Consider the following 14,351-nt stretch of genomic DNA (forward strand, 5'->3'; position numbering starts at 1 on the left):
TGCCACAACTTTGGAAATATGCTTGGAGTCATTGTCAATTTGGAAGACCCATTTGCGACCAAGCTTTAACTTCCTGACTGTTTTGAGATGCTTCAATATATCCACATAATTTTCCGTCCTCATGATTACATCTATTTTGTGAAGTGCACCAGTCCCTCCTGCAGCAAAGCACCCACACAACATGATGCTGCCACCCCCGTGCTTCACGGTTGGGATGGTGTTCTTCAGCTTGCAAGCCTCCCCCTTTTTCCTCCAAACATAACGATGGTCATTATGGCCAAACAGTTCTATTTTTGTTTCATAAGACCAGAGGACATTTCTCCAAGAAGTAAGATCTTTGTCCCCATGTGCGGTTGCAAACCGTAGTCTGGCTTTTTTATGGCGGTTTTGGAGCAGTGGCTTCTTCCTTGCTGATTGGCCTTTCAGGTTTTGTCGCTATAGGACTCGTTTTACTGTGGATATAGATACTTTTGTACCTGTTTCCTCCTTTGCTGTGGTTCTGGGATTGATTTGCACTTTTCGCACCAAAGTACGTTCATCTCTAGGAGACAGCGTCTCCTTCCTGGGCGGTATGACGGCTGCGTGGTCCCATGGTGTTTATACTTGCGTACTATTGTTTGTACAGATGAATGTGGTATCCTCAGGCGTCTGGAAATTGCTCCCAAGGATGAACCAGACTTGTGGAGGTCTACAATTTTTTTTCTAGGGTCTTGGCTGATTTCTTTTGATTTTCCCATGATGTCAAGCAAAGAGGCACTGAGTTTGAAGGTAGTCTTTGAAATACATCCACAGGTACACCTCCAATTGACTCATGATGTCAAGTAGCCTATCAGAAACTTCTAAAGCCATTACATAATTTTCTGGAATTTTCCAAGCTTTTTAAAGGCACAGTCAACTTAGTGTATGTAAACTTCTCACCCACTGGAATTGTGATACAGTGAAATAATCTGTAAACAATTGTTGGAAAAATGTATTGTCATGCACAAAGTAGATGTCCTAACCGACTTGCCAAAACTATAGTTTGTTAACAAGAAATTTGTGGAGTGGTTGAAAAGTGAGTTTTATGACTCCAACCTATGTGTATGTAAACTTCTGACTTCAACTGTAATAATGTATTTGATTAAAAAGCATTGCACTGTTCCAAACATGGCAACCCTGCTTACTATAAACAGTTTCTTTGGGGAATTGCAGTGGTGAATTCTGAAGAAATCCAGGATATAAACTACTGATGAAAATACATTTTTATGTAATTTTGACTTATCAAGGTTTCACACACTTGTTAAAAGACTGAATATTTCTGTTGCTTGATTGTACTGTCCATGAAGTAAACTTGAATATATCTTAGAGTGAAATTATGGACTTTTTATGGATGGTCTGGATGTAAAGTAAAGGAAAAATAAAATGGAAAGAGGAGTACCTATCCAGGCTTTGTAATAATTTGATAACGTCAGTGACAATCGGGAGAAACTGGGAAAGAGCTGCAATAAGCCAAGGATAAACTGTGTAATAGATCTATACATTAGTCTAGAGTTTGTTAGTCTCACAACGTAGGCCTATATATTTTAAGTGAAGAGGATACAGGACAAGACAACCGAACAAATGATACATTCTTGTATTTATTGACCATTTCTGGATACAAATTGTCATAGGGCACAATAGAAATATAGACAGTGTACATTTAAAAGAATGATCCCATCTCAACTTTGCATGAATTAATGTACATGGATGATGTTGGTACATAAGGACATTGTCAAAATAGTTGCAGCTGTGATTGGATATATTTCATTACCGGAGTTCCACATGAACATGATACCCCTCAAATGGTACCCTATTCTTTATATAGTGCACTACTTTTGAACAGGGCTCTGGTCTAAAGTAGTGCACTATAAAGGGAATAGGGTGCCATTAGGGACTTTTACATGGAAAAGAGCACGGTGCCAAAGCCGCACGAGGCCTACAACGGAATTACAAGCTGGAGAGAACACCCAGTTTTTGTCACTAAACACACACATGACAATCTGAACAACCTGAACCAAGCTAACATTTCAGTGCACCAGAAGTAAGATTTATTAAAAAGATAGAACACGCTGGCTAATCGACTACAGTCAGCGAACACAGTTTGCAAAACTGCCAGATCTCCCTGACTTTACACATTGGCTTAGTGACCTGTCTAAGCTAGGTTATAAAAAGGGGGGGGGGGGGATGAGCACACTTTCACTAGTAGCTAGGCAGTTGTCTTTAAAATACCAAACTAGTTAGTCTGTGTATTTTCTGTCTTTTTTAATCTATGTAATACAAACATTTCTCAAACACTTGCCAGAGGTTACATTGTACATTTGAAACCAGTTGAAGAATGCAATATGGGAAAGTTAAGTGAGTATGAGATTCTGGGCCTTGTCAGGCACAATGCAGTTTTACGGGTTTTTATAACTGAGTTTGTAGCAGCTTGTAGGTTTGAGGAGAGACCCAGTAACTGGACTGTGATCTAGAGATCCCTGACACTGAGAAACACTGAGAAACAACAACAAAAAACAGTTTTTCTAGAGTAGACAGCAGACACTGACTGTATCCTCACAGACAGAGCAGAGTATTTCAACATCCTGTACAAAGTGATGACACAGAACGGGCCTTGGGCATGTAAAGAGGTGAAATGGAATGATCAGCTATTATACAGACCTATTGGATAAAACAGTGCCACAACAGTAACAATCCAGCTCCGAGTTTGGGCAACCACAGTTTGTTTCACCTAGAACTGACCAAGTGGCGATGGGTTGCAACAAGTACTGTAGACTGGAGGACAACATTAAGAGGAACAGCAGATGCCAGAGTTCAATAAAAGCTCCCTGGAGTGGTGAGAGAATGTAGCTACCCACTCAATGAATGCCTACCCATCCTTAAGCCATTATGACATTATGTTGAGTTTTCGTAGACGTCAAAGCAGCACAATTCCTCAGGTATTTGAGGGCATGTAGTGACCCGGAGGAACACGATAAAAAACAATCAGTCTGATCAGATCTTTGATTAATAACAGTACACTTTAGTTTACACAAGCCTTTTCCAGTGGCGCCCCAAAGAGGCTATAGGGAGACAAGCACAAGTCACACCAGAGAGACTAGTAAGGGACAGCTTATTTTGGGTGGGAGGGAGGAACAATTCTGCACAATCAGGAGTAACAGGGAGATGTCTACTACAGAGATTATACATGAATAACATTGCTATAACCGTATATTTAATGATCATACTGTATATCCTAGAGATCACTGGTAAGTAGGTGTCCACTTCACACTTAAAAAGCAAGTATAGGCAAAACTCACCTTTTGTCCAATAGAAAACCTGGAAATAAGTGTATATGCCATACCAGCTCAAGATACCGGTGTTAGGGAAAAAATTGTACCGCTAAGCCGAGAGAATGTCCTATACACTACAGTCTTTTGAAAGATGCGTGTCCAAAAACTCATCATCAGAGCATACTTTAGTCCAATATAAAAGACTTGTAATACCATGACATACCCACAGAGAAAGTGTTGTCTGTCACCTGTCCTGTGATTCTTTGATAGATATATGCTTGTTGAGAAACATCCATTGGTTTTCCAGTGCATTTGCAGATAGAGGTTGGATGAACTGTGTTGTTGACCCTCCTTTGGCTAGAAGGCAAGAAAGTGAACAGTAGAACAGGGGTTGGGGTGGCACCAGTATTGGAGATTCAGTCCAGTTCTGGTTGACAGGAAGTCAGTATGTTGAGTGAGGTAGCAAGTTTACTGGTCTTCCTCCTCTTCTCCTTCTTCAGATGATGATTCCTTGGCTGTCTGTTCCTCCTTTTCCTGAAAAGACACCAAACACAGACCGGTCAACCCATGTTTCTCCTGGTTCACATCAACAACAAAACGGAATTGGATTAAATATACTCTAAGTCACCAGCAGACAGTGCATCAATCTTTCAACTACAATAACAACAACAGTATCTATTAGGAGTCAACTATACCTAATCGGGTCAAAGACTCACTCAAGACAAACATTTTCAGTGCATGTTTTATTCTGAATTAACTTAACATACAATTGTGCAAAAAAAATAGTAACAACAACAAAAAGATTGGATGTGTAAATATGTAGAAAATAGTATGTACATAATACGAAGCAGATACAATATGAATGAAGTAAAATGAAAGACCAACTGATCTGTGTTTCAGACAAGTAACAGTGGTTCACTCTAGTGCACTATCGACTCAATAAAAGCATGTCTGGAAGGCAAAGACACATTTTCTTTCTTTGTAAATAAAATGGCTGATAAAGGTTTAAACTTGACAGTTCCTCAATAGCTCTATAACAGAACATACAGTTCAAGTCGAAAGTTTACATACACCTTAACCAAAAACATTTAAACTCAGTTTTCATCATTCCTGACATTTAATCCTAGTAAAAATTCCCTGTCTTAGGTCCGTGAGGATCACCACTTTATTTTAAGAATGTGAAATGTTAGAATAATAGTAGAGAGAATGATTTATTTCAGCTTTAATTTATTTCATCACATTCCCAGTGGGTCAGAAGTTTACATACACGCAATTAGTATTTGGTAGCATTGCCTTTAAATTGTTTAACTTGGGTCAAACGTTTCGGGTAGCCTTCCAAAAGCTTCCTACAATAAGTTGGGTGAATTTTGGCCCGTTCACCCTGACAGAGCTGCTGTAACCGAGTCAGGTTTGTAGGCCTCCTTGCTCGCACACGCTTTTTCAGTTCTGCCTACAAATGTTCTATAGGATTGAGGGCAGGGCTTTGTGATGGTCACTCCAATACCTTGACTTTGTTGTCCTTAAGCCATTTTGCCACAACTTTGGAAGTGTGCTTGGGGTCATTGTCCATTTGGAAGACCCATTTGCGACCAAGCTTTTAACTTCCTGACTGATGTCTTGAGATGTTGCTTCAATATATCCACATAATTTTCCATCCTCATGGTGACATCTATTTTGCGAAGTGCACCAGTCCCTCCTGCAGCAAACATGATGCTGCCACCCCCGTGCTTCACGGTTGGGATGGTGTTCTTCGGCTTGCAAGCCTCCCCCTTTTTCCTCCAAACATAACAATGGTCATTATGGCCAAACAGTTCTGTTTTTGTTTCATCAGACCAGAGGACATTTCTCCAAAAAGTATGATCTTTGTCCCCATGTGCAGTTGCAAACCGTAGTCTGGCTTTTTTATAGCGGTTTTGGAGCAGTGGCTTCTTCCTTGCTGATTGGCCTTTCAGGTTATGTAAATATAGGACTTAACTGTGGATACTATAGATACTTTTGTACCCGTTTCCTCCAGCATCTTCACAAGGTCCTTTGCTGGGATTGATTTGCACTTTTCGCACTAAAGTACATTCATCTCTAGGAGACAGAATGCGTCTTCTTTCTGAGCGGTATGATGGCTGCGTGGTCCCATGGTGTTTATACTTGCGTACTACTGTTTGTACAGATGAACGTGGTACCTTCAGGCATTTGGAAATTTCTCCCAATGATGAACCAGACTTGTGGAAGTATACAAATTATTTTCTGAGGTCTTGGCTGATTTCTTTTGATGTTCCCATGATGTCAAGCAAAGAGGCACTGAGTTTGAAGGTAGGCCTTGAAATACATCCATAGGTACACCTCCAATTGACTCAAATTATGTCAATTATCCTATCAGAAGCTTCTAAAGCCATGACATCATTTCCTGGAATTTTCCAAGCTGTGTATAGGCAGTGTATGTAAACTTCTGACCCGCTGATACAGTGAATTATAAGTGTAATAATCTGTCTGTAAGCATTTGTTGGAACAATTACTTGTGTCATGCGCAAGGTAGATGTCCTGACTGACTTGCCAAACCTATAGTTTGTTAACAAGAAATTTGTGGAGTGGTTGAAAAACAAGTTTTAATGACTCCAACCTAAGTGTATGTAAACTTCCGACTTCAACTGTACATAGTGATGCATAGCACGCCTTAATAAGTCTCTCAGACTCCTTAATAAGTCTCTCAGTCCAGTACAGGCTTGCCAAGAGTTCCTTGAGCTCTTTCCGCTGGCGCTCAATCAAGCTCGGGAGATATACAGACTTAAAACATTCTCACATCTCTGGCGTACAACTGGTCACTAGTTGCATCATAGCTTCCAACATAACCCTTGCATAAGAACTATTTCCTAGCCTCCATCCCTCCTGCTCCAGCTCTTTGTACTGACATAAATACAGAGCAAGCATTTTGGCGCTGGCAAGACGACGCTCATATTTCTCCCCAGAGCCCCAGGTCTCCCCCAGTGTTTGTTCCCCCTTAAAGATAAATAAAGAAGTTATGACATGAGTTATCATGAAAGGATAATTATCTACAGTTAGGTACAGCTAAAGGTTTAATCAACAACAAATTCAATACCACAAAACATCTAGTGAACACATTCCCCTTAATGCAAAACACAACTACTTCAAAACAACCAAAACTATATTGTCATATATGTAAGTCTTAAATAGTTTTATTTTACATAGAGTGTTGTGTTTAGAGAATTCAACAATCATTGCTTACCTCGTCCTTACCTGTCTTCAGAATCGCATGAGGACGAGTCCCACAGGTCAGCTTTAGGTCAAAATGTGCCAATTCCTCATCAGAACTAAACAATTCCTCATCAGAACTATCAGTGTTTGTTGCAAGAAAGTCATCCTGAATGTTTCTTCAATGCAAGTTGTCTGGAATATTTATTGTTTTAAATTAAGCAATATACTCCAGGTGTAGTTGACTTCACATCTGGTAGCTGGTTGTTGCAAACAGAAAAGGTTAAGTTGAATGTTTTAATTTGCACACAATAGCTGCCGTGTTTTTTTGTTGATGGCTGAATAGCAGTGGAATATAAGCAGCAGCCACTGAAAACCCTCCCTCAACTTAATTCAACCAATCACAGGGGTGGTGGGTTTGGAGTTCACCTGGAATGAGTTTGCTAGGTTACAAAATTGTGTCTGTTTAGGATTGTTCGAGTTTGACTGTTCATTGTACATAATTTTGTTTGTATGAACTAGCCATAAGCATTCTAACCTTTGGGATTTCTGGCAGCGGTGAGCATGTGGAGGGGAACCAAACAGTGGCGACTTAAAGGAAAAATCCATTCAAAAACTCTTAGTCCACTGTTGATACTGTCCCAAAATGTTTTGCATGTCAGCAGTCAAGTTTTAAAGATTTTGAAGAAGCAAAGTGTCACTTGTCACATTATCATGACTATGTGTTTTGCAGCACCATGATGATGTGTTTTGCAGCATCATAATAATGTGTTTTGCAGCATCATAATGGTGTGTTTTGCAGCATCATAATGGTGTGTTTTGCAGCATCGTGATAATGCATTTTGCAGCATCATAATGCTGTGTTTTGCAGCATCATAATGATTTGTTTTGCAGCATCATAATGATGTGTTTTGCAGCATCATAATGATTTGTTTTGCAGCATCATAATGATTTGTTTTGCAGCATCATAATGATGTGTTTTGCAGCATCATAATGATTTGTTTTGCAGCATCATAATGATTTGTTTTGCAGCATCATATTGATTTGTTTTGCAGCACCATAATGATGTGTTTTGCAGCATCATAATGATTTGTTTTGCAGCATCATGATGTGGCACGTGAAACTTTGCTTCTTGAAAGTCCAATATCTTGAAAACGTAGCTACTAACATGCAAAACATTATGGAACTGTAATAACAGTGGACCGATGGAGGAAAAAAAAGTTTTTTCATTTAGGAGTGTGTCAGAGTCAAGGGACATTACTGAGGGAGGCATAGTTAACCATAATATTAAGACCTATGATAATAAGATTTACTCTTACCTCCTTCTTAGGTCTTCCCCTGCGTTTCATCCCTGCAGTTGAGGCTGCTGGTGTCTTCTGTAGAAACCGAGGGAAGAAAAACAAACAATTAATCTAACTGCACAGAAAACTGCTAATCTACTGTCACTAGAGGGCACTAATACTCCTATAAGAAAGCAGATGGCTTGAGGGCATCAGGTTCATTGGCTATTATCTTGGAAGCTGACAGGAACTGCACACAGGGCACTCCAGTTCGCTGGCCACCTGGTCTGGGGCTCAGAGACAGCTGGTGAAACTGGGCAAGAAGAAACGAGCCCACTTCAGATCTATCCTTGAACCTAAACACACATGCATATATACACATATATCCCTTCCCCGCACATACACATAGACACACCAACACACAGTGCTTAGAGGAGCGTGGGGGTTGGGGCGAGGAATAGAACTCGCCTGTTGCTATGGTGACAACAGGGAGAAAAGAACTAGGGATGTGTGTTGGGGGTGTAATGTCAGCTTGGAAACAGTCTTGCAGCCTGCTGCACCTGCACCACACTGTGCATGACAAGCTACAGGAAGCTGGAGGACAGGAAGCCAGTGGGAAGTATTAACTCAAAACTGAGTGTCTCTTCAAGCAGCCAGTAAACCAAGATCTTAGAAAGGGAAGCTCTGGTCCTGTTATTTTTTACACTTGAGGCGAGAAGGGCCAAAATAGGTACAGTTAACGTATAAATCGTACTTAACAACAGGACATCCTTTGAGCCTGATGAGGTTAGCTACCCTTGTGATAACAAAAGGGTCATCAACCGTCATAGGGACATGAAAATTACTTAGTGCTTGAATATGAGAATGAGGTTGAAAACTCAGGTAATATCAAGTTAAAACCATAGGGGCAGCTAAAACTATAGGGGCTTGTGACAGCTGCTCCATCTGACCCTAATGGTAACCTGTGGTCAACAGGGGCCTGCAGGTTTTGGCAGGATGACTGCTAAGCATAAGTGACAGTAGCAGGTCACATTCACTCAGTTGTGTAAAAATAGGGCTACCAAATTGCCTTACCTTGCCCTTGGTGACAGTCTTGTTCTTGCTGCCTTTTGGCCGTCCCCTGGGCCTCTTTGGGGTAGGGGACCCACTGGGCTCCTGAAAGAAAAATATGGGAAATGGTCAGGCGGACAGCACAACATTACAGCCAAAGATGAAAACATGTAAATGGTGGTTTTATAGTTGTTGCATCCCACGGGTTGACACTATGGGCGCAACAATAAATTAAGTGTATTTTTTGGAGTGCAAACACAACATGGTATATGATGTGAAGCACACACCTTCTTAAACGGAATACTTTATTATTCAAGACACAAAGAGTGCGCTGTTCAAGGTCAGTGCAACTGACACCCGTTGCTACTTTAGGACTAACAGGTGGTCATAGCCACAGGCTGCCAAGTTCTATTAACTGTAACAAGCTCTAGAGAAATGACAGTGGTTTAAATCAGACCATACAATAAGAGGTATGTAGGAAGTAGTGGCTTACTACAACCCAACAATAATATAGCTTTATGAAGACCAGTGAAGACTGCTACGGGAAAACATTGCTTCTGCTTTGCTTACGTAAACCGATCAGTTAGAAGCAGAGGTAGAGTATGTGGGTTACTACTGGTTTAAGGGGTTCAGGTTACATATCACGGACAACCTGCCAGAACACATGATGACCATTACAGATGTACACATCCATGGCTGGTGGGGGGGGGGGGGGGGCTCTGCAGGCAGACTCCAGGGCCTACACATGATCTATCATACACAGAGAAAGTAATGTTGTGTTATAAAGACACTTACATCAGAACCACTTTTCACCGGTGGCTGTTTCCTTGGCCTTCCACGTCCCCTCTTCTCTGCTCCCTCTTTTGCTGAGATGGTGCCCTTATCACTCATGTTGAGGTGTAATCCTAAGAATAATAATAATAGTGTCTATTTTCACAATGCATGTCAATTGCATATACTACAATCTCTATTGTTGTATGTAAAACTGACCCTTTACCGTAGGGTTCTTAATAGTGTTATTACATAGTAAGTACAGTGACATAAGCATTTGCAGCACTATTTGTGTCTCATCTGTGCTGCATTCGTGGACTACTGATAAATAAACGGGGGTGACATCAACCGGTTGTGTATAACACTACATACAGACGGAGTCCGCAATGGAGACAGTCTACCAAGGAAATCTTTATTTAAGCGAAAACAATGTGATGAATGCAATTGCCACAATTCAAGAACTGCACAAATAGCAATAATTTAGAAATACAAACTGCATGCGAGGCTACAGCAGAGTGAAATGTCCTAGTTTGGTATAGGCTGAATGTTTAAAGCCCAGTCGCTACGGGTGCCCCGTTGCTCCATCAGGCACAATACGCAAACGAAAACAAAAATAGGAAATTCAATCGGAATAAGACTGTATGCAATATCGTTATTTTAGTCCAAAAAATGTTATCGAAGCACATTTACAACATTTACGCTTCCAGCCTATCGAATCCTATGTCAAAATAGCATGAAAACGTGACCGAATGCAAGGTCAGTTTTGTGTTCGTTGCAATAGGTTGGATTGCTCCTACCTTGATCCCTTGAAGATTATGGCCCTCCGCCGAATTATAACGAATGGTTCACCCACAAACCAGTCGCTTGTTTTACCGGTTAAATCCTTTAGCTAAAGCTCTTGTTTTATTCGACAGAGACTAGGCTACACAAAATCCGCCCCTTTAAATTCCAGTGTGCAGCACAGCAAATAGAAGTATGCTATTGAAGAGAATCCCTAGACAAGAGAAAGTAAAAAATATTGTATGATTGTTTAAAATTACCTTATTTAAAATGAAGCAGGCGAAAGTGCAGATCCAAAGCGTGCTAAAAATAGCTGTCTGTCTTTCCCCAAGATAAAGAAAATGCGCCAGTCTCAAGGAGTTTAGGGCAATTTAAAGAGGCGTCCTCACAGGAGCTATAACATTGGAGGGCGGAGATATGATAAGTGGGCCACCATCATCAACCCAACACCCCAGCCCCTTCATCCATCCCCAACCCCCATTCACATCCAGATGTATTGTTTCAGTTTCCAGTCTGACATTTCTTTATTCCTACAGCCAGGTTAAAACTACAGTCTGTAGTGTTCCCACAGCAATATTAAATAATGAAATATTATCCTTGGCTTGAAAGAAATTATGTACCTTGAAATCACGTTTTTAAAAAGTTTTGCGTTCATGGAAAGTAATTACTGGATGACTACATATAATAGAAACCAAGTAAAAAAGTTGTATTGTAAGTAGGCCTAGTAGGCTTGTAGCCTATCACATTTAGCATGTTCTCCATTTATACAAAAAAAATGGTGTCCCACTCTTTGAGTGTATCTATACATTAAGGAGTTTGCTTTAATAGTGTGGTTAATGGTTTCAATTCATTCAGGACTGTGTGTCATTAAATAGCATTAAAAAAAAAAAAAGTCATTTTTATTTGGTTATATAGCTTAAGGATTCATATCATGAGCTAAAAACTTGGCTTAAGGTGCATTCTGTGAACTGTAACAAGAGATTTAAATATATGAGATAGACAAGCTAGATAAGAAAACATGAAATGAAAAGAAACAAAGGAAACCTCTGTCTGTTATCAGATAGATTATGTTTACTGGCGTGATTACTGCATGACGTAACTGCCACCGTACTGTATGCATAGTCACCCTCCTCCATTGGTAAACCACTCGACCAGACCTATAGCTTTACTTGAATGTAAATCTCCCAACCTGGAGTTGATGGGTTCACAATGCATGTGAGAGAGATAGGTGTCAAACCATTAACTGATGTCCCATTGGAACACACCTTTTTAGCAGCAAATGGCTCCATATCCCCCACTCTGCCCAAACATAGAATAAGGGACAGATGACAATGAGCCATCTACTGTGGTGAAGTGTATTACACCTTGCCACCTTTCCCCCAGACACACACCTCCCATCCTCCTAAACTGGAACAGGAACACTTCCCAATCCCCCCCGCTCAACAAATGCTTTCCATGTGCCTGCTAGGCTGCTATATAGTTATCTTTGGTTCCATCTGACTGTCTAGGACTCAGTTTCACACCAATAAGCACAAATAAAACAAAACAATTATTGCTGGAATGTACATTTGCTTAAATGTACTATGTGTTGCTCAAGTAGGCATTTTAAAGAAACAGCGAACAGTGAAGTAAAATGTAATAATGCAGTAATTACAACCATCAGTGTGATATGTTTATTTAGCAATTGACACATTATTGAATAATTTCTATAATAGCTGGTACAACTGAAACATTAAAACAAAACAAAAAGCAGTTTCACAGGATACTTTGAACACATTTTCAGTTTCCAGTTTGTTTTTAAAAGTATCTTGTTTAAAGAAATTGTGTTAGTTTCAAATGTAAATCGTTAGGTGAACAAAATAGTTAGGTAAATAGAGATTTTAGTTTATGGTGAATTGGTTAGTACAGGGGCTTCAGAGTATGAGCCTGTGTGTACAGTATCTGGTGAGATATACAGTGTATGTATACTACTGTACATGGTGGTCAGATAGGATGAGTGGGTAATGGGGGAAATTAGATGGGGAATGAATGGAGAGAAGTTCTCTTTTTCTGAATGAATCAAATGTTCTGCTCAGCATGTGCTTGCCTGGCACGCCAGCTCCCCCTCTCACTCTATTCATTTCCTTCCTCTCTTTTTCCCCCCAGTCCCCCTAACTTATCCACCCGCAACTCCCCCCCCCCCCCATCCTCCCCAAGCCTCTGCCATGCTCTCTATACTGATGAACACAGGGCAACCAGCTCAGTGAGTGTGTGTCTAAGGAATGTCCTCCACCCAAAGATGGGATGAGCCTTGCTGCTTAAAAACTCACCATTTCTTTACCTTTTCTGTTGAAAAACAATATCCCACGTATAAATACAATAATGTACAAACTTAAGGGTGAACAAATATGTTTTGAGAAAAATTGTTTTTTGTGTGTTTTTTTTTAAACTTCATGGAGTAAGCCAATTCAAAGAGTTGGTCTGATGGTGCACTCTGATGTCACCCAAACCCCCCCCCCCCCCCCCCCCCCCTTGCTTGAGGAACAATAGAGAACAAAAGAGGAAAGGCCCTAGCTGTTTGCTGTTACCATAGACTTCCAGTTAGCAATTGCACTAACGCTAGTTAGCAACTTCCTTAAACTGCACGAAGAGTCGCAGAGACATACAAATCCACGAGTTCATCTGACTCTGGGGATGTAGATATTGCCAAAATCCTGAAGTATCCCTTAGAGTAAATCAGGTGATAAATGAGCTGAAAAGAAGACTGGAGTAGGACTTTAACCATGCACCATGTACAGCCTGGAGCAGGACAGGGTGATGATGGGCAGTAGCTGATGTACTTGTGCTATAATTATTTTTTTTAGATTAGATATGGCAGAACTGAGTAATGGTGTAGGCAATAACGGACCTGTGTTCAAATAATATGTTTTCACATGGAAAAAAGTATTCTCAAACTTTTCCCCAGTAAAGTATTTGAAATACATACCCCAAATAGTATTTCACCACAAGTAGACAACACCTGTATTCTAAATTGTGAGTTGGGTTGCATTAAAAAGCAGTCTGTTGACAGTTAACACTCAAGCTTGAATATAAATACTTTCATTTCAATGGATAAATAATCATGCAGAATTCAGCATTACAAAGTGATAAGGAAACTCCCCTAGTTGCAGCTGAACAAAAAACAAATGGCTTTCTTATCACTAACCACAAAAGGCTGCAAAACATTCCAGTTAAAATTCAGCAAAAACACACAATGAAACACACCAAAAAGCCAATCACTTCCATTCCAGACTTAAAGCACTCTCTGGAGAACCGTCTCCTGGCTTGTGGACGATCACAGGCAATTCTAGGCTATGGGAGTCCTAATAAACTCTGGGGGGGGTCTTGGCCCACTTTGGCATGCTAACCCCCTTTCTCCTATCTTTCTTCCTCCTTTAGGCTCTGTGCAAACCACAGAGCTCTGCAGCCAAACTGACTAACAGATGTGGACCAAAACATCCTATTCCTGCCTGCGCCTGGGTTTCCCCCTGCGTGTGCGGCTAATATTGGCCCAGGATGGATCTGGAAATGACTCATACTACGCACACACTCGTCCTGCAAGAGGGAAATACAGAAAGAGGGAGGGAGAGTGAGGAGTCAGAGAAAGGGATAAAGAGAGAGAGAAGAGGGAGACATATAAACATACACCTAGCACAGTTCTCCAGACAGGACCTCAGGAGGGGTGAACGAGGGAACAGGGCATGCAGAGGCAAGGCAAGGTGGGCGGGGATGGGAGAGAGTGTCATTTTTCTAAGCGGAAGGGGCGGGTGGAGGTGAGGTGGCAACAGATGGGGGCTGATTCACTGAAGTTCATGATGAGTAATGGCTGACTCACACAAACACAGGAAGTGGCGCGTGCTGCTCATTTAATGAATTAAGTGCTGGTATTTATTTGAAACTGAAATAACATATCGCACTACCTAATTTCACCGTGATGCATCATTCGGAAAAATAACTTCCT

General features: G+C 40.8%; 1 protein-coding gene across 1 annotated transcript; it reads right to left on the minus strand.

Moving 5' to 3' along the window:
- Window positions 1-1,600: 1,600 nt before the first annotated feature.
- Window positions 1,601-10,719, minus strand: LOC120058863 (high mobility group protein HMG-I/HMG-Y-like). The gene is made up of 5 exons (XM_039007603.1): window positions 10,633-10,719; window positions 9,617-9,726; window positions 8,846-8,926; window positions 7,811-7,867; window positions 1,601-3,821 (listed from the first exon to the last, which is right to left on the minus strand). The coding sequence occupies exons 2-5, from the start codon at window positions 9,710-9,712 to the stop codon at window positions 3,756-3,758; spliced, it is 300 nt and encodes a 99-aa protein (XP_038863531.1). The 5' UTR covers window positions 9,713-9,726; window positions 10,633-10,719; the 3' UTR covers window positions 1,601-3,755.
- Between the last annotated feature and the right edge of the window lie 3,632 nt (window positions 10,720-14,351).

This window comes from Salvelinus namaycush, chromosome 14, assembly GCF_016432855.1.
Source record: "Salvelinus namaycush isolate Seneca chromosome 14, SaNama_1.0, whole genome shotgun sequence".
NCBI lineage: Eukaryota > Metazoa > Chordata > Actinopteri > Salmoniformes > Salmonidae > Salvelinus > Salvelinus namaycush.